This window comes from Sceloporus occidentalis, unplaced genomic scaffold, assembly GCF_023333645.1.
Source record: "Sceloporus occidentalis isolate IW3139 unplaced genomic scaffold, rSceOcc1.0.p SCAF_5, whole genome shotgun sequence".
NCBI classification, from domain to species: Eukaryota; Metazoa; Chordata; class Lepidosauria; order Squamata; family Phrynosomatidae; genus Sceloporus; species Sceloporus occidentalis.
In genome coordinates, this window is record NW_028316985.1 from 21,312,597 (window position 1) to 21,339,870 (window position 27,274).

Genomic DNA, 27,274 nt, shown 5'->3' on the forward strand with positions numbered 1-27,274 from the left:
AACTGAAGTTGCAGTGGTTTATTGGTTGGTATTATTTTGTTTAATTTATTGTTATTTTAACTAGTTATTGTGGTTTTAAATTAGATATGTTGTTTAATAACTTTTTAAGGGGGGAGGGAAATATATTGTTTTTATGCTGTATGTTATTTTAATGCTGTAAACCGCCCGGATTGGTTCGCCACAGGGCGGTATATAAATAAAAATTTATTATTATTATTATTATTATAAAACCATTACTAATGAAATAAATGAGATTTTAGAAATTGATATAAAAATAACCCCTGAAGTTAAGCTGTTAGGAATGTTAGAGGAACAAATGGATAAGAAATATGGAAGAATTTTAATTTTTATGGTTTCTATTGCCAGGATTCTGTATGCAAAGAAATGGAGAACGAAAGAGCTACCTAATTTAGAGGAATGGTCTATTTATCTATATGAGATGATGCAAATGGACAAACTCTCCTGTGTGATAAAAGAAGATTCTTGGGAGATGGCATCTAAAGACTGGTGTAATGTTCTAGATTATATTAAGAAGAAATGGGGTGATATAGTTGTCTTATATCAGTAGCTAGATGTTAAAATACTATGCTAAAAGGTAGTTTTTCTTATTATAATAGTTTAGAAAGAACTCAGAAATAAGGTATAGAGAGTAAAGATATAATTACTTATTTTATCTGGAACTACAGTAGAGGCACTTACCTATCTATCTCTTTATTAGAGTATATCATGTTTTTAGACTAATTTTGACTTTGGGGGGAAAACAATTATCTTCTAGAATTAAATAATATAAGAATAATTGAGCTTATAGAAGATAATCTCAATATAAGAGAGTAATAGGCTTTACAAAACAATGGTGGCAGAAGTTATTTTTTAGTATGGAAGATAGAGAGTGATGAGGGAAGAAGTTAACAGAATGAATAGGAGTCAGGTAAGATAAGTTTAGAGAAGAGTCTGAAAGGAGAAGATAGTAGGAATAAAGTTAAGTAAGTGAAGAAGGTTAGAGTAGGTGTGAATGAAGAGGAAGAGAGAAGGGATGTGTTGAATTTTAGTTTTGGTTGTAGAAAGGTATTAGGAGCAGGTAAAGAGATAGGAGAGTATAAGGATGTATTGAGAAATTTCTCTGAACGTAAGACACCAGATAAATATCAATATACTATACAACTTCTCAACATGTATGTATGTATGTATGTATGATAATGTTTATGATTTTTGTATGTCTCTCTTTTTTTAAAACTCTAATAAAATTATTAAAATAAATAAATAAACCCATTAAAATAATTTAAAAGTACAATCCTACACATGCCTACTCAGATGTAAGGGTACTGATACCAGATAAATGTAGAAAGAACTGCAACCTAAGTGTCAGTGAGCCCCTCTAGGGAAATTATCACATGTGGCTTTTAAACTATGGCGCGTTACAGATGGGCCCAAGAGGCACCGTCGTCGCACCGTGATTACACGCGAGGGGCGGTGCTTCCTGACGCGCCTTGCCCCTCGCGCGTAATGTGCATCAAAATGGCAGCGCCCTATACAGATGGGCGCCGCCATTTTGACACCGCGGACGCGCAGCGTCCTGACGTCACGCCCCGGAAGCGACGCTGCGAGTGCACGCGTTGGCACTTGCGGCATCTCTTCCGGGTTGCTGGAAGGAGCACGATTTTCGCACTCCTTTTTTGCGGCGCGGAGGAGTCGCGCAGTTTGGCTGCTGCGACTCCTCTGCACTGCAACCGGCAGTGGCCTGAGACCGCCCCTTTTGGGCGGTTTGTAACAGGCCTATGATTCCCTTGGGAAGGAAGTGGTATCAGCAACACTGACTGCAGGACTCCACTTCTCTCCCATAGCTGCCCCATCCCTGCCCCTTCTCTTTTCATTCACGGGAGAAACTTGTGAGTGAACTGCCAATTGCGCAATGCTCCTGGTGAAAAAAGCCATTCTCTGGGCACTCACACAAGTGGCAGTCAGATGACGTCACTGTCCTCTTATCCTCCTTTCCCTCCTCCCACTTCTTTAGTACAACAACTTAGGCCCATAAACATCTTGAGATATAATTCATATATAAAACCTAGAAAAAGCACAAATATTTTTACTAGGAGGTATTATATAAGTATAATACAAATAATAATGACTTCAACTGAACATGTTGAAAGATTACCTTTAAATTGTTTGAACACTTTCCACTAACAAGGGCTATAACACCATCATCAGTAACCTGAATGGGGAAGAAAATAAGATTTCCTGTTGACATAGTAACTGTGAAATACAGCAACTGCTCAATTAAAACAAACATTTTATTAAAGCAATTTAATAAATAAAAACATAGATTATGAATAATAAAATACTGTAGTCTGGAATAATGAAACAACTGACATTATTGCATTTAAACACCTGACAATGCTGTTTCAGGAGCCAAGACTAAGCCTCCACTTACTTAAATTCCACTGATTTGAATGGGACTTACTTCCAATTAACTTTCAACTGAGTTAAATATGTCCATCTGGACTTTTGGTTTTCAAGTTCATCCCAGCCCAGTGGACCTAATACTGCAGGAACCCAAACCGAGCTCTGATTATGGATACCCACCTGCAACCTGACTGTTTCTTCTTTTTGCAATTTCAGACAGGCAGCCAGAATAGAAGCTTTATCCATCTCGCTTTTGATGAAACACCATACAGAACTGGTGGCCTGAATTTAGCTTTGCCTCACATACATTAATCAGGTGGGTATGGATGGGGGGAAGATCCACTGGCATATGGTTACCCAAATGAAGCTTTTGCTAACATTTTCAAGGAGATAGCTATATTATCTATTTCAGCATAAAAAGTTTGCGATAGAGAAGGAATCTAGCAGTGCCATTGAGACTAAGTGATTTATTTCATAATGAGCATTTGTGGATTTTAATCAATTTCTTCAGATTACCTGATGAGAGTACAATACTAGTACCAGAGGTATTATTTTGACATAAGAGGACAAACTTTACTCTATTATACTAATTAAAAATGAGCATCAAGTTTATAAGCTACGTAACTACTATTTTAGAAGTTTCAGTATGCCAAGTTCACTTATAATTTTTGTGGCAGCTTTAGAAGTGGAGAGTTTGATACAGAAGCAGTGCAAACCCCAACAACCAGCACTATGCAAATATCCAATACTAGAAACAAGATATTTAATTATATGGGGGGGGGGGGGTGACCCTTGAGATACCATCTGGGACACTGATCTCTCCAGGGCTATACACAGTATCGCTCCCAAGCATCCTCTCAGACCTGCTTCCAAAAAGCAGCCTTGGTAGATCTCCGGGTAAGGAAGCGGGTTCTGCGACGACTAGAGCGCAAATGACGGAGACATCAGAACTTAGCCGACAAAGCACTCCTGGACTCTCTTTTTGAGGACTACGGAGTGGCGATAGACGCAGCAAAGAACTTGTTCTATGATGCGCGTATCACGTCCGCGGAGTCGCGTCCAGCAGAGCTGTTCAGGGTAGTGAGGGAGCTTACTCAGCTTCCCTCCTCCCTGAACCCTATTTTGGAACCATCCAAGGCCTGCTGAGACCAATTTAACAACTTCTTCGTGGATAAAACCTCTCGGGGATAAGGGCTGATCTTGACACCATTATTTGCTCAGAAACCAGAGTAGAGGTCTCCAGAGCTTCCGTAGACTCTATTGTACTGGATCACTTTGAGTCTGTAAGTACCGAGGATGTGGACAAGATCCTTAGAAGTGTTAGGAAGACAACTTGCTCTCTCGATCCCTGTCCCTCGTGACTAGCAGCTCAGGGGGGTGCGGTTGTAACTACCATGTTGCACCGCATAATTAATACATCATTCAGGGATGGGCAATTTCCATCCAGCTTAAAATTGGCCATTGTAAAACCGCTGATAAAAAAGCCCTCCCTTGACCCCCTGATGCATAATAATTATCGGCTTGTTTCGCTATTGCCTTTCCTGGGGAAGGTGATCGAGAGGGCAGTTGCAATCCAGCTTCAATCGATCTTGGAAGATACTGATTATCTAGACCCATTTCAAACCGGGTTCCGGGCGGGCTATGGAGTTGAGACTGCCATGGTCGCCCTGGTCGATGATCTCCGTCTGAGCATGGACAGGGGTAGCGTGTCCCTGTTAGTGCTCTTGGACATCTCAGCGGCTTTCAATACCATTGACCATGGTATCCTTCTGGAACACCTGAGGGAGTTGGGAATCGGGGGCACTGCCCTCCAGTGGTTCCGTTCCTACCTCTCGGGTAGATTCCAGATGGTGCAGCTGGGGGACGTGTGCTCCGATAAGAGGGCCCTTACATCTGGTGTCCCTCAAGGAGCCATTCTGTCCCCCATGCTATTTAACATTTACATGAAACTGCTGGGAGAGATTATCTGGAGACACCCAAATATATTTCTCTGTGTCTCCGACTGATGCAGTGACCAGGGATGGCATTTCTCCTCTAGACGCCTGTCTGGACTCAGTAATGGGCTGGATGAGGGAAAACAGATTCAGACTGAATCCAGAGAAAACGGAAGTGCTCGTGATAGGTTCCCCCGGTCCGGGATTGGAGGTTTGTCCACCTGTCCTGAACGGGGTCACGCTCCCCTTGAAGGACTCTGTTCGCAGTCTGGGGGTGCTACTGGACTCGTCGCTTCACCTTACACCTCAGGTGAGCGCGACGGTCAGAAGCACCTGTTATCAGGTTTGGCTGATATGCCGGCTGCGACCCTTCCTGAGCCGTGGGAACCTTGAAACGGTGGTACAGTGCTACCTCGGGTTACGAAATTAATTCGTTCCGCGGCTCCGTTCGTAACCCGATACATTTCGCAACCCGAAAAGGCTTTCCGTTAGCGCTGGAAAGCCGCTAGCCGCGCTTCGCATTTGAATTTCGCGCCGAAACGAATTTCGTAACCCGAAAAATAGTTCGTAACCCGGAACAGTTTTTTCCAATCTAACTTTTTCGTACCCCGAAAATTTCGTAACGCGATCAATTCGTATCCCGGGGTACCACTGTACATGCTCTGGTAACCTCTCGATTGGATTTCTGTAATGCGCTCTACATGGGGCAACCCTTGTACCACACTCGGAAGCTACAATTGGTTCAGAACATGGCAGCAAGACTGGTTACTGGATCTTCCAGGGCCAGCCATATAACACCAGTATTAAAAGATCTACATTGGCTGCCTATTCGCTTCTGAGCCCAATACAAGGTGTTGGTTATTACCTATAAAGCCCTAAATGGCTTGGGCCCAGGGTACTTGGAGGACCGCCTCTCTCCATATAATCCGCCCCGCACACTCAGATCTGCCGGGAAGCAATTACTGAGAGTTTCAGATGCGAAATATGTTATAACAACGCAGAGGGCCTTTTCCACCTCGGCCCCTCAGCTCTGGAACTCGCTTCCCGGCGAGCTCTGCTCAGCCACCTCCCTTGACCAGCTTAAAAAGGGGTTAAAAACCTTTTTATTCCAACAGGCTTTCCCCTAACTGTCCTCGATGCTGCCTCCCCTCCCCCCTGTTATTGTTTTGTTATCTCGAGCTAGCTGGACATTGTTATTTTAATCTGTGCTAGTTATTTTAACTGTAATTTCCTTGTTGGTTTTATTGTATTGTTGCATTTTATACTGTAAGCCGCCTTGATCTGCGGAAAGGCGGGATATAAATAAATATTTTATTATTATTTATTATTTAGCACACAACTCCCAGCAGCCCCAGCCAGCATAGTCAATCATGAAGGATTAGCAGTGCTTCTCAATTATTTTCTGTCATGCCCCCCCTAGGAAGAAGAAAACATTTCGCGCCCCCAACGCGACTGTAAATAGTATCATTTGTCTATAAAATTGTTATAAGTACACCTCTGCATAACACTGTATCCTGAGCCTCGCACCCTCCTTTACAGAGCCTCGCGCCCCCCTGGGGGGCCCGCCCCACTATTTGAGAAGTACTGGATTAGGACAACAAGTGTTGGAACTCCGCAGCTGCCTATACCTAGCTCTTGGAACGTACAGCATGTGGGGGTCAGGTATGGGAGATAATATCCTAAAATTTGCAACCTATCAGTAATATGGGATGGCTACAGTTTGGACCCAAATATCTAATCATCTACTTTGTACTACATGAAAAACATAATTTCTTTAAATATATGGATTGTTTTGCCTCTATCCAGCAACATACATGTTAAAGTGACGTAAAATATAATTACAAAGCCAGCATACAGTAATGCACCACTCCTGGGCTTCAAGGGGGCTTCAAACAAGGTATCTTCAGTGGTCCCCTCTCCTTTTCACTAGAGTAACCCATCTGTTGTTTTTGCCAGGCTCAGTTCCAACCACTGCCGAAGAAGACAGGGCCACTAGTGCTAGCTGCTGTACTTGCTGGATGTGCTACTTCAGGACAGGAAGGATGAGCAGGTGGTAATAGTAAATAGAGCTACAAAAGGAATAGGGGCCTGGTTTCTGTCGCAGAGGTCCTGATATAGTATAAGCGTTGGCAAGTACCCAACAATCCCAACCTGTGGCACAAGCCTTGATTACAGAGCCGAAATGACACACCCTCCCACCACAGGCTCGTTGACATTAAAAACATTATATTTTTGGACTACGTTTCCTAGAATCCCAGAGGGAGCAAGGGTCCAAAAAAGACCCCCAAATCTTTTCCAAATCCAAACACCTGATAGCAGCCAAATGAAGGTGATGATGGACCAAAAGAACTCAGTACTACCAAGGGTATTTTTATGACTAGACTATTGAGATTACTATTACTACTGTTCCTATCATTATTTCACATGCTTTTAGTTACAAATCCCCAAACACTGACAATAATAAAGCTAATTCTTAATTAGTTCTTAAAACTGTCTTTTTAACTGCTTAAATCATTCTGCAAATATGTATTTTTATTGCCACCAATCTTACTTGAGTTGATGAAAAATCCACACTATGTAAGTGTGTACAGGTCTGCCCAAGTGCCTGCAGTGATGCATCTGTGATGCTGGAACAAGCACCTATGTTAACTATTCGTAAAAGTGGGCAGTGAAGAGCAAGGGCAAGGACTCCGCTGTCTGTAAGGTTGCTGCATCTTTTAAAAGAGGCTTCATACAGATAGGGGCATGACAAGGCCAGCGCTGCAACTCCTGTTTGAGAGAGAAAGCAAGTCATTTGCATAGAGATGGATTTCTATTTCCAGAATATAAGAGAGCATAAAAAGAAATAATTATCTTAAGGACAGTGAAAAATTTTTTTGCACCATCCACATGAAAATTACAGTGAAATCACATGTCTAATGAAGAAGAAAAAACTTAATTTGTGTTTTATTGGGATTTATTAGAATTATAGTGCTGAGCCTTGAGCCACCTTGCCACACATAACTCATATACAGATGTCTCCTTTGTTAGGAAGAGGGTCTTGGAGGTTGCGTTCTTATGTAGTTAAGTCATGGACAGATTATTTCCTCTAAAATTAGCAAATTAAGTGAAAAACAGAATTGACTAGTACAGCCTTGGAGCAGCAATTTTCCTGATGATGCATGAGATCTGTCATGATACAACAGTCTTTCTTTATTTGAGTACCTTATATGTTAACCTGTTGCTATACTGAATTTCTAAAATTAAGGTTTCGTTGTTGTTGTGCACCTCCAAGTTATTTTTGACATATGGCAACCCTATCATAGGGTTTTCTTGGTACTTTTCTTCAGAAAAGGTTTGCCATTGCCATCGTCTGAGGCTGCGAGTGTGTGACTTGCTCTAGGTTACCCTGTGAGTCATGGTCCAACACTATGCTTATTCTCCACTTCAAATATGCACCCTCTTTTTTATACTTTTATCCAATCACAGAGGGAGCCCTGGTGGTGCAGGTTAAATGTGGTTAAATGCCTGTACTGAAGCCATACATGCAGAAACCACAAGGTTGTGAGTTCACTACCAGCCAGGGGCTCAGGGTCAACTCAGCCTGGCAACTTCTGAGGCCACTAAAATAAGTACTCAGCTTGTAATTGTAAACCACTTAAGGAGTGCTGAAGTGCACTGATAAGCGGTATAGAAACGTACTTGCTACTTGCTTGAACATGTATGAAGAGGCTGGCATGCTGCCTGAGAGGGCAGAGAGGTGGGTCACTTTGTTCTGAAAACTACCCTCTTGATGACAAAATAATACATTCCCTCAAATGCATTCCCTGAATTTCTAAATTTTACCACAACAATACTAAAAACAATCTGAATGAATTTGGACAAATGTATAAGTTTTGCCCACCTCTGAAAATATAGTGATATGGTCATTGTGCTTCATTAATGTGCTAAATACAGCAATTTAGTACACAGTGGAGAAACACTGGACTTAAGAATGGACTTAAGCTCTTAAGGTTTGATTTTTTGTAATCTATTGGTATGAATTGTATCTCTGTCAGAAATCTTCTTTATTTCCATCTATATCACACCTTCATTATGTAAGAGACCCCTGCACAGTTTCAGAAATGTTGACTCATCATGTGCTTTGGGACCAAACTTCATTCTAACTCCTCCATCCTTTCTTCTAGTGTCTGAAACATTTATTATTGATTATCCTTAGCAACATTTTAGGGAGCATGAGTTTTTGTACATTCTTGTTTTCTCAGACTGCCAACCCTGTTTTCTAATGCATGAGAAAAGCAGAATAGAAGACACAGAAAAACAACTAGTATACACTCCCTTAAAGCTTTAAGGATGGTCAACAGTGAGACTCAGTGTGGCGTATTGGTTTCAGCGTAAGACTATGACTCTGGAGACAAGGGTTCAACTCCCAGCTTGGTCATGAACCACACAGCATGATCCAGGGCAAGCTACACTCTCTCAGCCTTAGTAGAAGGCAATGGCAAATGTCCTCTAAACAAATCTTGCAAAAAACCCCAAAACTCCATGATAGGGTTGCCTTAGGGTCACCATAAATCAGAAATTACTTGAAGGTACAGCACACACACACAAAACACTGAAATATCCTCCAGTACAGAGAGGCATTCAAGACTTAAAAATGAAGACAAGACACGTTTCAGGGTAAAGTAAGATAGATAAAAAATGATGCATCAATTTTCTCATCAACATCTGGCCTATTTACATTGATTCTGACTGCCAGTGGCTTTGCAAGGTCTCAAACTAATATTCCATTATTATTATTATTATTATTATTCCCAGCCCTGCTGTCTCAAGGTAATTTAATGCTGGAGACCATCCCCAGAGTATTCAGAATGAAAGGTATATGCTCTACGACTATGCTATTGGCTTTCCACAATACAGCAACACTTATATAAGCTTTTAACAAAGCAAGCAATCACCTTATTTTCCTTGGTATTCTCCTTCTCTTTGTTTCTGAGCCCTCCCATTCAGCTAAACAAATCCAATAAACATCTTATTCACTGTCAGGGGTTCAACTATATAACCACATCAGGAACAGAGGCTAGGAAAAAAACATTCTGGAGTACAATTCCAGATGCTCATAGCATTGCCAGTGTCCATTATGGTTGGGTGAGTCTGGATGTTGTAATTCGAAAAAGTAATGTTCTAAAATCAAGGAGTGAGATTATCTTGACAGCATTAGAGCTAAGGAAAACAAGCATAAAAAGAAAAAAGTGGAAAGAAAAAAATGTGGGGAGGAGAACAAAGCGTGGGAAAAGGGGCTCTTGGAAGGGGCAAGAATCTAACCAAATGGTTGAAGAAATAGAGGCATGGTCTAAATTGGAGCCCTTAATCAGCCTGACAGCCTCCTCCAGCTCTGTTTGTTTAAAACAGGGACTGCTGGGATGTGAGCCCAGTGAAACCTAAGTAGCTTAATTAGAAGGTGCACATAAGTAAAACCCAGCATTAAAAAAGTGTTCAACAACTCTTCTGTACAACTTTCTGAAAGTCTGTAATAGGCATACCTATGATTGGATCTCCATTTCTCCTACAGCACAACTGAATATAATTGTATTTTCTGAATTGGGAATTGAGCACTCTTTCCCTTGTTAGCACTAAATCTGACTAATAAAGTGCTACTTCAGGGCATTACTGCTTTCCTTTTAAAACAACGGATTCCTACAGCACCCTAAAGATTAACACATTTGTTATAGCATGAATTTCTCATGGACTATAGCTCACTTAAAAGTAAAGGTATTCCCCATTGACAAGGTTGTCATATCGTGTCCGACAACAATTCAGGCTACAACAAAATGATTAGTTATGAAAATGTAGGACCCTTTGTTGTTTTTGCTGCAAATACTGAAATTCAGACTTGGTCGAATGTTAGAACACTACAAAAAACAATACATATCAGGTTACAGTGTGGCTAGGCAGTTTGCAATCCACAATACAGTTTTAAAAAGACCCGCTACCTGCTGACATCTATGATAACCTAAACTGGAAAATTAATGTGACAGCAGTAGAACAATTCCCATTCCATATTCTGCACTTAAAGTGAATTCACTGTCAGTGTTCCTGTTGACAAATACCACTTCAAATTTATCTTTGTTGTTGTTGTGTGCATTCAAGCTGTTTCTGATTTATGGAGACGCTATCATGGGAATTCCTGGCAAGATTTGTTCAGAAGGGGCTTGCCACTGCCTTCCCCTGAGGGTGAGAGAATATGACTTGTCCGTGGTCACCCAGCAGGTTTCATTGCTGAGCATGGAATCAAATGAATCCAAATTGCTGGAAATGCCAGAACGAAATTGTTTCTTTCTATCACCAATGGTGGACTTGTAAAAAAGCTAAAAAAAAAATAAAAAAAATTGGAGATCAATTCATATAGAAATTGAAAAAAAATTTGAATGTGAAATTAAATATGACCTCAGAATTGTACTTATTGACTATGATAGAAAAGGATACGAATATGAACAAATCAAAAGAAAGATTATTATTTTATACGATAATAGCTGCAAGGTTACAGTATGCCAGCATGTGGAAAAATTCCTCTATTCCAACACTGCAAGATTGGCTAATAAAGCTATTAGATTTGGCTAATTTAGATAAATTGATGTATCTTTTAAAGGTGAATAAAATGGATACTTTTGTGCAAAGCTGGGAACAGCTGATAAGATATTTAAGCAATGACTATGGAGACATATTGAGTTGTGGTTTTAAAGAGTGACTGAATAGGCTCATATAAGTAGTAGTATTCAATATTTAAAGATAATCATCGTGATTTAAGTGAGGATCTTGTTTTTGCTTTTTTGCAATTAAATGTTAAGGTGACATTACGTAAGAAGCATGAAGAAAATGCTGAAGGAGCTCTCTCTTGTTTTACGTTTTTTTTTCTTTTTTCTTTTTCTTTCTTTTTCTTTGTTCTTTTTTCATATTATTATATTTACTATACTAGATAAACAGGTAATAATTTCATGTTTATATTAAATTTGTATAGTCAATCTTTGTCTCACTTGTATTTAATAAAAAAACATAATTTGGGGGGCAGAGTAAAACTTTACTTCCTGTTTTTTTTAAATAATCATCACACTGAAAACATACCTTCTGAAGTAACTGTCAGTCTGTTATCTTTCCAAACATTTAAATTTATTTTTTTAAGTTGCTTGCAGTTACAAAGCTGTAGCAGAGCATTATCTGAAATATCACAGTCCCGAAGATCCAGAGTCTCCACTGCAGGATGCAGAACCTAAAACACAAAAATGTCAGTCACATCTAACATGGTGTTGCACATTACTCCATTCCCACATCCTGAGCTGGCTAGGATGCAGGAAGTTGCTATCTAATACATTGGAATGACATGCAGTTGGAGGAGGCTGTATAGCTGAAACATCTCTGATGATTTTAATTTCTGTCACACTCTACCCATTTCCAGCTGCACAGGAAAAGTTGCCTCCATGGCTATGCCTATTCTCTATCATATTGAGCATATGTGATCTTGGCGGTGTGTTATATGACTTTGGCAGATAAGAGCTTTGTTTTTTTCTTTGGGGGGGGGGGGTTCAGCACCTAAGGAAACCATATCAAGGTTGGAAAAAACACTTTTGTTTAATGTTTTTAGGGACAGTGGTTATGCTCATGCCTGAAAAATATTAGCTAAACAAAAAGACAAAATGGCTTTACTACACTTTCTACTGTCCTTATTCTGAGCTTGGTGTCTCAATAAATTGTTTCATCTAAATTAATTACAATACTGAATGAGCAACTCTGCTGGGATGTCCTGTATTACGGCTACTATACACAAAGTGCCACTACGAAGTTGCAAATGAAATTCTTTCCTCAAGAATATTTAAAAGTGCAGTACAGGCATACCTCAGTTAATAAAGGAGATGGCACAGGGACAGATCACTATGCCACAAAAATGAAGAGTAATTCATTATGTTTCAGAAAACATTTTATCAAAAACTTACAATATGCACATGTAAAATGTATCAACCAAGTCAGATATGGCTTGCATGAATAAACAATTAAACAAAAATCTTAATTTTCTAGGAACCAGTTGAAACCCTTTTTCCTAAATGCACCCAAGGATTACTTTTTCTTTCACTGACTACCACTTTTCCAATTTGGTGGAACCAAATTTATAGATCTATGCTTCTTTAATATGCTGGCAGAACCAGAGGTTCATCTGGTCTCCCATTTTCTCTGTTTTGTTGTTCCTGCATGCTCAGTAAAGGATTCTGCAGTCAGCTCTCTTTACTCTTCCTGCTGTAGACTAGATATCACAACTCCAGTGTGTCTGGCCAGAGTAGAATCCCATTCTTTCCCATCTCAGGTTTCACTGCACTATTTACTGCAGACATGTTGCTACAGCCTGATGCCAAAGGTCTGTGTTTCTCCAACCCTCCACCAGTTTCCCAGTGTCAATGCTGTCTTCTTTGACAGATGATGAAGAAGAAAAATGGGCAGGTGTAAATAATAATAATAATAATAATAATAATAATAATTAGTATCCCACCACTCCTGTTTGAGGACTTTGGGAAAGGAGTTTCAGTGTTAGAGGTTTGTTAACTGAAATATGCCTGTACAGTAATAGGAACAAATGTATCCTGTTATTTTTCCAAGTTTCGATAGGCATTTGCAAATACTGTATTTGTAATCCTGAACAGTCAGATTGACAATAGTTAATTTTAAAAAAATTCTACACATACTTAACTTTTTATTTTTTTATTATTTTATGCTGGCTGTATGCCGTAATAAATTCATTCATTTATACCTAACTGGGAGTCAATGCTACTGAACTTAGTAAGAGTTTCAGCTGAACAGATTAGGTATAGGATTGTGCTGTTACTCTCACAGATGGAGTATAGCACCAACAAGTTATTCTATAATTCCCTTACAGGTTTGCATTCCCCAAGATATTTATGGACTAAATATCCCATCAGCTCTAGCCAGAATAGCCAGTGGTAAAGGAATTATAGGAGTTTTCATCAAGAAATATCTGAGCACCACAGTTACCCTCCTCTGCTTTAGGGGATTATATGAGGAAACATTTTATCATCTCTTCCGTGAATTCTGTTCATAAAATCTAATCCACTAGCAAAGGAATGAATAAAAATAATATGTTCATGGTCCACTACATACTAGTATATTAATACACAAATCCTCACTATTTCATATATAATAAAAAGTATCTACTCAGAGATGATTTTAACTTCCAAGGAGATTACTATTGGTAACCAGATTTATTGCTTTCACACACCAATAGGAGCTGGTTCCTGTAAAGATCTATCGCCTCATACAACCCTTTGAAGACTTTAGGTGAGGGTCACAATGTCAGTCTGTTACAGTCTATCTCATTCTCACAACTGTACAAATATGCTAAGTAACCTGAGGGTTTAATATCACACAGTTTCATTTGAAGAAGTGGACTAATGGGCCCGAACAGAGCACGGCTTTGGTGCAGCTTCTGGCCTCTTAAGATGTGTGTGTCATTTAAACAGCATACCTTCAAAGTCACCTGAAGCAGCTTTATTTTAGCCTGTCTGTTCAGGCCTAATATTCACAAACACTCATGCTAAGATAAAAATAAGTTAGTCTTAAAGATGCTGCTAGATTTTTTCCCCTTTCCCTCCCTTTTTTAAATGTTGCAACAGATTAACACAGCTACTTCTTTGAAATCATCATTTCTGTTTTCAATATAATACTCACCCACCCATAGTGCTCTAAAATGATAAACTGTAATTGTCTTCATTGCACTATTCATTTATTATTTAGTAATACATTAGGAGCTTTTCATGACCTTGGAAAAAATTGTGATTAGACAGCTCCTAAATCTTATGTCACTATGGCTTTAACTCCAGACCCATCATCTCAAAATGTTCCTACATCTGTTACATTCTGCACTGTATTGTTTGCTCCTCTCCATTGACACCCCCTTGTTGTGGGGGAGAGGCTTGCGTACCCTAATGAAATTGTGAGCTATGCTGGTGGTGGTATAATAGCCACCAGGAGGGCCTCCCATGCCAGACAGGTCACAACCGAAGGGTCTGACCAAGAGCGCCAAAGGGCAGGATGGGCTCTCTAGCCTTATGGCAACCATCCTAGGAGAAGGAAAACTCCAATCCCAAACCCAGGCAGATGATGCTCATCTAACCCTGTAAGGTCAACCATCTAAGAGAAGGAAACTCTAATCAAACCTACAACCCAAGGACATCACTGCCACCATCCATGCTTGTCAAGGCCTCAGTGTCCTGGACTGCAGCCAGCACACACAAACATACACCATTAAGGATGGCTCAACAAGGTAATTAGCTATGCAGCTAGAAATAGTCCACAAACCTTGCAGGGAGTGAGTGAAAGAGCAAACCGAAAGCCAAAGCCAAAGTCAGGATAACAGGGATCACGATAGTCAGTCCAGTGTCAGGTCAGCCAGAGGGTAGCAATAGTCCAGTCCGTTCCAAAGTCAAGAGTCAAGGCAACAAGGAGTCAAGATACAGGGAGCCAGTGCAAGCAACAATCACACCAAAGGATCATACAATAAACTCTGGCACTGAGTTGGTGTCTCCCATGTGGTTAAGTAGGGAACTCTCTACTCGTTGCCAGCTGAGACTTGTTTGCCAATTGTCTCTCAGCAATTCTCCTGGACCGACGCATGCAAGCACTCTCAGCCCTGCGTTGCTTAAAGGAAGGCACCTCCAGGCTTGGCTCTTCCCCTGAGTCACCACTAGGCTGCTGAGCTTAAGGAGGAATCCCACCAGCAGTAGGACCTGGCTGAGCCTCCTCCTCTGGGGCTGGGAGATCGCAGCTGGGATCTGGCAGAGCAGGATTTGCACCTGGTGTAGCCTCAATTTCCCCTTGCACTAGAGGAGCTACATCCTCCTCCTCATCCTCTGAGACCGGCTCTTGGCTGGCCATGACACTCAGCAGTCGAATCTCTGATTTAAAGGGTGAGGCCAGTTCTGTGCATGCTGCGCTCCACCAGAAAAATCCATTGCACAGGCTCGAAGGATACATCCAACTTCCAAAAAAGCCCTGTAGCGATAGGCAAGAGACGAAACGGCAGGTGTAAAGATGCACTGGAAGCCACAGACCCAACCCTGCATGCAGGCTGTTCAGGACTTTGGTCGCTTGAGACTGACCCGGGGGATGACAATCTTGTTCAGCAGCATCCTGAATGACCAAGCAGCCTTTTTTAAGGAGAGCACTGCTTGCTCCATATGGAGAGGGGCCTAGAAAAGGTGGCCTGAAAAAAGCTCATCCCCATCTACCCAGTTAGCTAGCCGCATCTTCTGATGCGGTCAAACGAAGACAAAGAAACAAAGGCACACACTGGCCTCCAAAGGTGCAAATAGACTGACGCTTGCATGCTGGAACATCAGAACCATGCAAGATTCTGTGGACTGTGGACGTCCTGAGTGTCGTTCTGCTCTAATAGCCCATGAACTGTCACGACTTAACATTGACATCGCTGCTCTTAGTGAAGTTCGTCTCCATGAGGAAGGCAGCCTTAAAGAACACAGTGCTGGTTACACACTCTATTGGTCTGACAAACCCAAAACTGAAAAACATATTTCAGGTGTAGGCTTTATGATCAAAAACTCCATTGCCTCCAGACTTGAAACCTTGCCAACAGGACACTCTGATCGCATTATCTGCTTACGCCTCCCACATGTTGTTTTCTTCAGTGTATATGCCCCAACCATGCAAGCCGACCCTTTGGAGAAAGATAAATTCTACTCAGATCTACGCCACCTCATACAAAAAGTCCCTGCAGAAGACAAAATCATTATCATTGGTGACTTCAAGGCCAGAGTAGGAAAGAACTTTGAAGCCTGGAAAGGTGTTTTAGGCAAGCATGGTGTTGGAAACTATAATGATAACGGACGCCTCCTGCTAGAGTTTTGTGCAGAAAACAGCAGCTGACTATTACAAACACTATCTTTCAATAGAAAGATAGATTGAAGACAACCTGGATGCATCCCTGATCCAAACACTGGCACCTCATTGACTACATCCTAGTGCGCCAGAGAAATATTTGTGATGTCCGTCATACCCGAATGATGCCCAGTGCAGAATGTCAAATAGATCATTGCCTCATAAGATGTAAACTAAATCTTCATTTTAAGTTTAAACCTAAGAGGAGACTCCAAGTCAACAATCTTCAACAAGCTGCCATGAGAGACAACTTCCAGGCAAATTTGCAAACAAAACTTGAAGACCATCCTGTAGTCTCTTACCTACAGCACTTTGGCAACATATCAAAAACAGCATTCTGCAATCTGCGGAAGAATCCTTAGGATTCTCCCTCAAGAAAAACCAAGACTGGTTTGATGAAAACAACCAAGAGATCCAGGAGCAATTGGCAAAGAAGAGAACTACGCACCAGGCACACCTTGCCCAGCCATCTTGCCATGTAAAAAGCAGCCTTTCCCCTCACATGTAGTCAACTCCAACAAAAATTCTGTGATATTCAGAACAAGTGGTGGATCAACTTAGCAGAAAAGACACAACGTTGTGCAGATTTGGGTGATTCCAGAGGATTTTACAAAGCTCTTAAAGCAGTGTTTGGACCTACATATCAGATCCAAAGCTCCCTATACAGTACAGATGGCCAAACACTAATTACAGATAAAGCTTCCATTCTGAACCGATGGGCTGAACATTTCCAAAGCCTCTTTAGTGCCAACCGAGTAGTCCAAGACTCAGCTATTCAACATATGACACTACAACCCATGAAAAATGAATTGGACATAGCTCCCACTTTGGAAGAGACCCTTAAGGCCATACAGCAGATGAAAAAAGGTAAGGCAGCCGGGAGTGATGGAATTCCACATGCTAAACTCCACAAGCTCCTTGTGAGTTGCTGGGTTAAGGTGTACTGCAGGGGTAGGGAATCTTTTTGAGCCGGGGGGCTGGGTTGCTGTCCCTCAGACAACTGGGGGGGCTGAAGCCAAAAAATAAATAAATAAATAAATAAAAACAATTAAATAAATAAAAAATAATTCCTACATACACTGCACACATCATATTTTGAAGTAAAAAACGAAATGAGAACATATACAATACAGGCCCGCTGCGGCCGCTGGAGGGCTCCGGTGACCGCAACGGGCCTCCTACAGGCCCGCCGCTGTGTTCTAAAATGGTGGTGAAGCCCCCCCCCCCCCCCCCAAATTCCTCAAAATAATTATCTTGCTACATGAAGGCCAGCATGGTCAAGTCAGATATGGCGACGCTCTCTCGGAGCCCTTTCTAATAACTAATGGTGTGAAACAAGGTTGTGTTCTCGCTCCAACTCTATTTACAATCTTCTTCAGCATGACGCTCCAAAGGGCTACGGCAGATCTCGAAGAAGAAGACGGCATTTATATATGCTACTGTACTGATGGTAGCCTGTTTAACTTAAGCCGTCTGAGGGCTCGCACTAAGACTCTAAACTATCTAGTCCGTGAGCTGCTTTTTGCTGATGATGCAGCCTTCATTGCCCATATGGAAGCAGCTCTGCAGCGCCTAACATCTTGTTTAGCTACAGCTGCAGAGCTCTTTGGGCTGGAAGTCAGCCTGAAGAAAACAAAAGTTCTCTACCAGCCTGTACCACAGGAAGAACACTACCATCCCCACATCACTGTAGGCAAATCTGTGCTTAAGTCCACCCAGCAGTTCACCTACCTGGGAAGCATCATCTCCTCAGATGCCAAAATTGATAAAGAGATCGATTCAGAAGGCTTCACAAAAGAGTCTGGAGTAACAAACACTTGAGGCGAAGCACAAAAATCAGTGTGTATAGAGCCATTGTACTGTCTATTCTCCTTTATGGGTCTGAAACATGGGTCACCTATCACCAACGACTCCTCAAACGCTTTCATCAGCGCTGTTTACGCACAATTCTAAATATACACTGGACTGACTATGTGACAAATGTTGCTGTCCTTGAGCAAGCAGGGATCACTAGCATTGAGGCCATGCAATTGAGGACGCAGCTGCGATGGGCAGGACACGTTTCTAGGATGAAGGACCATCGCCTCCCAAAAATAGAATTCTATGGTGAACTTGCCACGGGTCAGTGTAAGAGGGGTGCTCCAAAGAAGAGATACAAGGACTCCCTGAAACAACACCTCGGGCTTGGCCAAATTGATCACCAACAATGGCCCGCCCTGGCCTCGCATCGGGAGGCATGGAGAAGCACCATCTACGATGCTGCAGCCTTTTTGGAAAGCTCATGGCGAACGAGTCTCGAAGAGAAATGACAACGCAGAAAGAACCACAACCTGGAAACATCACCCAAGGAGACTTTCTGCTGTGCTTTCTGCAACCGGACTTGTTTATCTTGGATTGGCCTTCTTAGTCATCAACGCGCTTCTAGAAAGCGCAGGATGAGTCCTTCCTGAATCTTCGTTCGTGAAGAAAAGCAAGAGAGAGATGTTTGTTTGCTATTGGAAGAATCAGCAGTGTGTCAAAGGTTTTCAAGGGATCAATTAACAGAGTTCTGCTATCATGTGAAGCTGACCATTCTGTGTTGCCTCAAGCAGTCAGCATTATTGAGGATTTATTCATGCGTATTTTAATAGCTTTGCCAGTAGAAATAGGCCTGGAAATAGGAAAGGGATGAGTCATATTGAAAAAGGAACATTAATAGGCCTCTGGCTTCTAAGAACTTCACCTACCCAAAGAGTTCACTGTTGCTATAAACCTGTAGTTCATGTAAAAAGCTAAAGGAGAGGAACAAGCTAGTACTTATATGGAACAATTAACTTGAAACTATTTATGAACTTGGCAGAACAGTGCTATCAAATGCACAAACTTCTATTGTTCTTACCCCCTTCAAGGAAATCTGAAATACCCATAAATTCAAAACAAAAAGCAGGAGAAACTAATTTAAGTGCAGATGTCAGGCGGAAGACCAGCAGTAGAGGATGAACATTTGATTTTCCGGTATGAATAAAACTCTGAGCTGCTGCTTCCAATGTAAGATTTGAAATTGCTTGTAAAATTAATGCTGTACAACGCATATATTTATCCCTATACACATCCTGTTCCTCTTTCCCTCCTATAGCTCCTTAACAATAGCGTTTTGCAATAGTGTCTCACTGTGTTTTTAAAAAGTTTGCCTTAAAGCGTTAAAACATGTACTGTATATCAAGATAACTCTTCAAAGAATTGTACTCAGAATCTGCAGTTACCGCAGATGAAAACTAAGATTACGTGGGTCAAAAATGAAAATAATAATTTTGGCCTGTTACAGACAGCCAAAATAAAGCTGCTTCGAGTCACAGTGGAGGTATGGTGTTTCAATGATGCATGCATCCTAAGAGTCCAGAAGTCGCACCAAAGCCACGCTCCAGACTGGAGCATGGCCTTGGTGTGGCTTCTGGACTCTTAGGATGCATGCATCATTGAAACACCATACCTCCACTGTGACTCGAAGCAGCTTTATTTTGGCTGTCTGTAACAGGCCAGTATCTTCCATTTTGGAAGGCACAGTGATGAAAACATAACAAATAAGCAGTCAAAACTGAACTTTACCATACTAATATTCGAATCCGTCAATAGTCCTCGGACACTTAGCGATTTAATCAATTTATCTTTGATGTTGGGAGGCAAAGGCTTAAGATCTGCAGCATATCTGGATATGTTTCTTGTTATACAATAAAGGCATCTAAGAGGAGGAAAAGGGGGAAATACCATTAGTAAGTTTCTTGGTGACTATGGAAATGTGCAGACCTATTTTATAGATTGTAAATAACAGGTAGAGGCTTCTCCTTTAAAAAAAAAACACGTCTGTGCTCCTACTGAAAAATTAGGTCATTTCTGGCACACTTTATTATGTGCATATGCAGACAAGAGGAATAGCATTCACAAATTATTCTCACAAAGTTAAACAGAAAATACAGTAACTTCAAATGATTTATAAATGCTGGGGCAGCTGCATTAATCCTATATATTTCAAAGTTCATATTGCGGTGATACCTCTACTAAGCCAATAACAAAAGCAGAACATTCTGAAATCGCAAACTGCAAAAAGCAGGTCTTTCTCCCTGCCTAGTATGTTAGCCAAAAAGACTGGACGAGAACAGAGAATTTTCACAGGAACAAAACTTTATTTGATTTTACAAAATCAAGCAAGTTGTCCAAGACAAGAGGCAAAGCCCAAATCTTGTGTGGGTCCAGAACAAAGAGTTCTGGCCAATTTTATACTTTTTCAGACCCCCTCTTGATAAGGGATAATAGTACATCTAGGACACCTATATTGCCAAGTTATGTTAGCTGAATAAATGTACTGTATTAGAAGCCATGATTTTGGGTTGATATAAAATGAACTGATTTCTACAGAAGATCAGACAACGGTCAGACCTCATCTTTTGCTGAATCAGACAAAGGACAGACTTCAACTTTAGCTTCAGAGACTCTGCTAAAATTAAGTTTCACATACTTGCAGAAACCTCTTGAGGCGGGTTCCCCCTTTCCTACTGTCTGGGACATTTCCTGGATTGTAGGCATGTTCGTCTGAGTTAGACATTACATTCTGGGGAGGGGGCTAATGGGAGGAGAGAACACTCTTTTTTTCAGCATATGCTGAAAGCCACGTGGGACTGATTGGGCGCAAGGGGCGGCACATCCCATTTGGATGAATGGGGCACATGCACGAGCCCCATTCACTTGGGGCTTGAGCATGCACGGTATTTGGCTTACACGGGGGGGGGGGGGGTCCGGAACGGATCCCCCGCATAAGCCGAGGGCGGACTGTAATGTCTATGGGTGAACTTTGGGTCAGAATAACCACAAGCCTCTTCCTGTTTTTGCAGACATCTGTCTCCCAAAATGCAAACAACTTGTTTCTGCTAAAAAAGACATTAAGCAACTAATTAAGGGGAGGGAGAAATTGGGGAATATCGTATATACTTGACTATAAATCGACCTCATACAGTGGAGCCTTGCCTTACACGGGGATCCGTTCTTGCACACACACACACACACACCCGTGTAAGGCAAATGCCGCATAAGCTCAAGTCCATTCAATAGAATGGGGCTTGTGCTCGTGGCGGCATGGCGTGTGTGCACCATAGGCGCGTGTGCCACTCAATGGACTGTAGTGCGGCTTATGGTATGCCCGCGGATGGCATACTAGGGAATCTGGGAACTGTAGTTTATTATGGTACCAGAGCTCTCTGACAGAGGCTAAATGGCTCACAAAACTACAGTTCCCAGGCTTCCCTAGCATTGAGCCAGTGTCACTAAAGCAGTTTTGAATTGGATTATTTTGGCATTGTGTTTTGGACTGCTGAAAACCACAATACTTAAAAATATGTTCAGCATTGTGTGTGTGTGTGTGTATATATATATATGTGTGTGTGTGTGTATGTATATATATATATATATATATATATACACACACACCTCTTTTCAGCATTGTGTGTATATATTATCATACATATAAAATACCATATTCATACTTATATATTTATAAATATATAAATATATCATTATTTATACTATATTATGTTATATTATACATATTATAATATATATTAATTACATTATATTTATAGTTTTATATATTTCATGTAATAATGTTTTATTCTTTTAATAACTGTTTTAATACCATAATAATGTAATTCCTTTTTAATGTACTTTAAAAAAATGTCTTTAATTGTATTATTATTTGTACTGTTTTTAATGCTGCGAAGCCACTCTGAGTCCCAGTCTTGGGAAAAGAGCAGGATACAAATAAATATATTAAATAAATATATAAATTTATGTTTATTGAATACAAAAGAATATATTAAAAAGACAAAAAACTTTAAGTGGCTGTGCATTACCCGATTTTAAATTGTATTATAAGGCATGCTGCATTATATGGATCCAAGAATGGATAAGTCTGGAGAACAAGCATTTATTAAATCTAGAAGCAACCAACATAAGATTTGGTTGGCATGCCTATACATGGTATAATAAGGACACGATAAACAGAGATGTCCATAATCATTCAATCAGAAAAGCCCTGCTGAAAACATGGAGAAATGTAAAAAGCAAATTCTATCTAGGGATCCCTCAATGCTTTCTTTGGAAGACGGGAAGGAAATTCAAACTGGATAAGATATAAAGATTTACTAAAAGAGAATTATAACAACAGTAAAGGCTTAGCCTCAAGAGAAGAATTAAATGCTCCAGGTAAGACGGTTAGTTGGTTTGGATACTTTCAAGTCATGCAGAAATTTAAAGAAGACTTACATAAGGAGGGATTTGAAAAGGAACAGAATGAATTGGATAAAATCATTTGGGCAAAGGATAAAGGGGAAATATCCAAGTTATACAGTCTGTTTTTAAATAGGGAATTGGGACAGGAGATAATATCCACATACATGATAAAATGGGCAGAAGAAACAGGGCATCAAATATCTTTTGAACATTGGGAAACCGCTTGGGAGAAATCTAAGGAATTTACAGCCTCACAGGATCTAAAGGAAAATTACATAAAGGTTATGAACAGGTGCTATTTATTATAGGCCAGTAAGAACTGCCACATTATATAATATAACTGGGAAATAGTCAGAAAGAAAAAGGATCTTACTATCACATCTGAGGGGCTTGTCCAGCAATAAAACGCTTTTGGTTAGACATACACAAAAACATCAAGCAAATTGTAAAAACTGAGTGCCCTTTTGTACCTGAGCTGTATTTGTTAAAAATGACCTCGGTTATTAATGCTAAGGTAATGCTAAGGAGAAAACCAAGAGAGAAAGAGGACGGGACCCAATCAAAAAGCATTTAGCAATAAGACGGGGAATGGGATTTCTTATAAGGAAGCGGTGGACTGATAGGAAGGAAATCAGCGGGGGAATGAGATGAGGAAAGAAAAGAATGTAAGGTTTAACGCTTTAAGTATAGATACATTAGGATAAACAAAATTAAAGCATTTGGGGAAAAGCAGTATCTAAAGACTAAAGGAATTGCATGGATCAGAGCGGAAGATGGTTGAAGACAACAGACTTATATGGATGTCTGCAATATATACTATAAAGGTTAATAATGTAAGCAATGCATTTCATTTCTTACTGTATAGATTTTACAATATTCAATAAAGATCATATAAAAATTATGTTTATTATTTACATATTTATAAATATATATACAGTATTTATTTATATATACTTATTATATTACATTATATATTATAATATATATGAATTACGTTATATTTATAAATATATTTATACATTTGTATTTATTATATATATATATTATATTTATATATTTATATTTATATTATATATATTGTAATATATACAGTATATTAATTACATTATGTTTATAAATATATTTATTATGTTTATATATTTATATTATATATCTATTAATTACATTATATTTATATTTATATACTTATAAACATTATATATAGATATAGATATACATGAGAGAGAGATGTATCTCTTAGTCCTGTGATAACCAAGGAGTGGGCGAGCGATGGATGGAGGAACGGGGGAAGACGAGGTGAAGAACAGCAACGCTTCAGACCCTTGAACGCGGGGGATGTGTCCCGGCGGGGAAGGAAGGAAGGCGGCCCTCACCACCAGCCGCCTCCCACTTACAGGTCCAAGAGCGGCCTAACGGCCCCGCCGCCGCCTTCGCTAGAGTAACTCATCGCCAGGCCTCTTCGTTGCCCCTCAGGCCGGGCAGTCGGCGACTTAGGGACCGTCCCTCAATCTTTCAGCGCGCACAAAAACGGAGGCCGCTAAATTTATAGCCTTTCTGCCGCTTTGTTCGTTAGGAACGAATGAGGTTGAGAATTTGCTTGTTGTCCCTAAGCGGACGCAGAGCATGCTGGGAAGTGTAGTTTATGGCCAGTACTGTGAGAGGGCATAATACACTGCTTTAGGGAAAGGAACAAAAAGAAGTCTTTTCCAAGCTGAGGAAAATAATACGTTTTGACACCACTTTGGTCCAATCCAGTTTGGGACCGCTTTAACTGCCCTGCCTCAATGCCAGGGAATCCTGGGAACTGTAGTTCTATGAGACATTTAGCCCTCTCTGTCAGAGAGCTCTGTTGTCACAATAAACTACAGTTCCCAGGATTCCCTAGCACTGAGCCAGGCCCCAAACTGGATTTTTCAGCAGTGTGTTTTGGACTTTTAACTGCCATGGCTCATTGCTGTGGAATTCTGGGAATTGTAGTTTGTTATATCACCAAAGAATAGAGCCAGCTGCACCACAAAAACCATTTCAAATAAATAATTTAAAATAAATGTATCATTTAAATAATAAGTAGATAAATAAAAATAATTCAAAATAAATAATTTGAGTGGTTTCATGTGAGTACAGCCAAATGTTACCGGTTTATATTAAAGGACAATATCACACTAGGCCCGAAACACACTGCAGAAACAATCCAGTTTGAGACCGCTTTAACTGCCCTGGCTCAATGCTAGGGAATTCTGGGAACTGTAGTTTTGTTAACCATTTAGCCTTCTCTGTCAGAGCACTCCGGTGCCACAATCAACTACAATTGCCAGGATTCCCTAGCACTGAGCCAGGGCAGTTAAAGCAGTCTCAAACTGGATTGTTTCCACAGTGTGTTTTGGATCGTAGAATGTTATAGCAGTAGTATTCTACTTTAACTGCCATGGCTGCCTCCTGTGGAATTCTGGGATTTGTAGTTTAGTGAGGCCTAAGAGCTCCCTGGCTGAGAATTCTAAACACCTCTCCTTAAACTACATATCCCAGGATTCCACAGGAGGCAGCCATAGCAGTTAAAGTGGAATAATAGCACTATCAACAGTTCAGTGCAATGACTCCCAAACTTTGGTGCTCCAGATGTTTTTGACGTCAGCTCCCAGAATTCCTGACTTTTGGCCAAGTAGGCGATTCTGGGAACCGAAGTCCAGAAGACTAAACACCCAGAGGACTAAAGTTTGGGAGTCACTGGTTTAATGTGATATTGTCCATTAAAAAATCTACTCAGTGCTGTGCGTACTTTAATCACTGGTGGCGCAGTGATTAAATGCCTGTGTAGCGGGGACTCTAACCCCACCAGACCGGGAGGGGTCCTTGAGCTATCCGGCACAAAGAAGAAGTCAGGAGTCCGAGATGGTCCAGGTTAAAACGCTTTATTACTGCGCAGGGTGACAGCACGCCTGAATGGCGATACCAAGACTGCCGCAACCCCCCTTGTTTGAGTTACATACTTATACATTTTCTACTCTGTCTGTGTCTAGCATAAGCAAATTACAGAAGCAAAATAGCCAGTTCCTAATTTGGGTTATATTTCCTACTCAGTCATGCGGTGATCAAGAATTGTTAAAAAAAGATTCAAAAGTTCATGAGCAGGTTTCAAAGTTTGCTAGCTAGACAACCAGGTGTCTCTGCAGAAACTGCTAATTGTCAAAAATAGCTTTGTGGTTAAGCTACATGAAACTAATAGGGGAGGGGGAGAGCAAAGAGCAGAATTGCCAATAGTCTTATTATTCAAGTGAAGCATTGCTGTTTAAGCAGAGCTTTGTCTACGTGGCATTTCTAGCCTCTGTTCCTATTTCTTAGCATGAGTGTAGCCATTTTATTTTTATAAACTTCAAACCTCTCACCTGTACTGCAGCCATTCACTCAAAACCACAAGGTTGCAAGTTCAAGACCAGAAAAAGGGCCCAAGCTCGACTCAGGCTTGCATCCTTCCGAGGTCGCTAAAATGAGTACCCAGACTGTTGGGGGCAAATTAGCTTACTTGCTGTTCACCGCTATGATCTTTGGAATAGCGGTATATAAATAAAACAAATTATTATTATTTATTATTACATGCCTCCGACTGATTAGTACCTAAAACAGCCTTGTTGATTTTGACTATATCTTACTTCATTTCCTTACGGTCGGCAGTTTTACAGCTTTTTTTCTTTTCTTTTTGGCACTTAATGTGATATATACACTATGGGTCACTCTGACCGTGAAGCTTCCTTCTCTATATCTTTTCCTGGTTTATGTCTCCTTGCCAAAGTCTAATTTAACACTTCCAAACTGCTCATTTGCTCCAGGTTGTTGCTGTCTCGCTTTTCTTTCCTTTCACATCATCTTATATCCCACCTTTCTCCCAATATAGGAACTCAAGGCAGCAAACAGCAAATTTAAAACAATATAATTTAAAAAACAGTACAACAACATTAAAAAGGATATATATAAAATTAAAAACAACAACAATTAAACAATTTTAAAAGTTAAAACAATTATGAATTAAAATGTAACGTGTTAAAAATATAAATCTTAAAATGTAAATCACACAACATTTCACCCCAGTTGTATAGGAGATGACATTACAGTAGTTTTGGCTGTCATGCAAACAACATGTGCTGAAATTCCCTCTTCTACACAGGTATTAAAGAAGCAGGAGCCCTGTTTCCTTATTTCACCTGGAAACCGTAATATTAACTATGGATCAAAATGCACTGCAGAAATAATCCAGTTTGAGACGACTTTAACTGCCTTGGCTCAGTGCTAGGGAATCCTGGGAATTGGAATTTATTGTGGCAGCAATAAAGGCTAAATGTCTCCCAAACCTACAGTTTCCAGAATTCCCTAGCATAGAGCCAGGGCAGTTAAAGCATTCTCAATCTGGATCATTTCTGCAGTGTGTTTTGGACCTATGTTGTACAACTGGGGTTGTCAGGGATCCATCATTATAAGGGGTGTCCTCAGCTGCCAGTCATACAATTTTAATGGTTTTCAAGGAGTTTAGGGTGATATATACAATGATATGTTAGATGATATGTACATTGTAGATATGTAATAGATATGCATTAACAAAATTCAGGTAAGTTATAAGTAAAGTTATTATGTTTTTACAATGTATTTTAATTATTATGATTTGGCTTATGGTTTGTTAACTACAATAAAGGCTGATGATGATGATGATGATGATGATACAAGAGATGTCCCTTATTTAAGGACCAGAAAGATTATTC

At 40.3% G+C, this 27,274-nt stretch overlaps 1 protein-coding gene across 1 annotated transcript in view; it reads right to left on the reverse strand.

Moving 5' to 3' along the window:
• Window positions 1-24,148, reverse strand: part of AMN1 (antagonist of mitotic exit network 1 homolog) — a 29,196-nt gene extending 5,048 nt beyond the window's left edge. The window contains exons 1-5 of the mRNA XM_089527835.1: window positions 23,921-24,148; window positions 19,854-19,986; window positions 11,436-11,580; window positions 6,886-7,103; window positions 2,153-2,209 (exon numbers count right to left, since the gene is read on the reverse strand). Of these exons, the coding sequence (XP_089383961.1) occupies window positions 2,153-2,209; window positions 6,886-7,103; window positions 11,436-11,580; window positions 19,854-19,986; window positions 23,921-23,973 (606 nt within the window). The 5' untranslated portion in view covers window positions 23,974-24,148. The remainder of the gene's footprint in view (window positions 1-2,152; window positions 2,210-6,885; window positions 7,104-11,435; window positions 11,581-19,853; window positions 19,987-23,920) is intronic.
• Window positions 24,149-27,274: the final 3,126 nt, after the last annotated feature.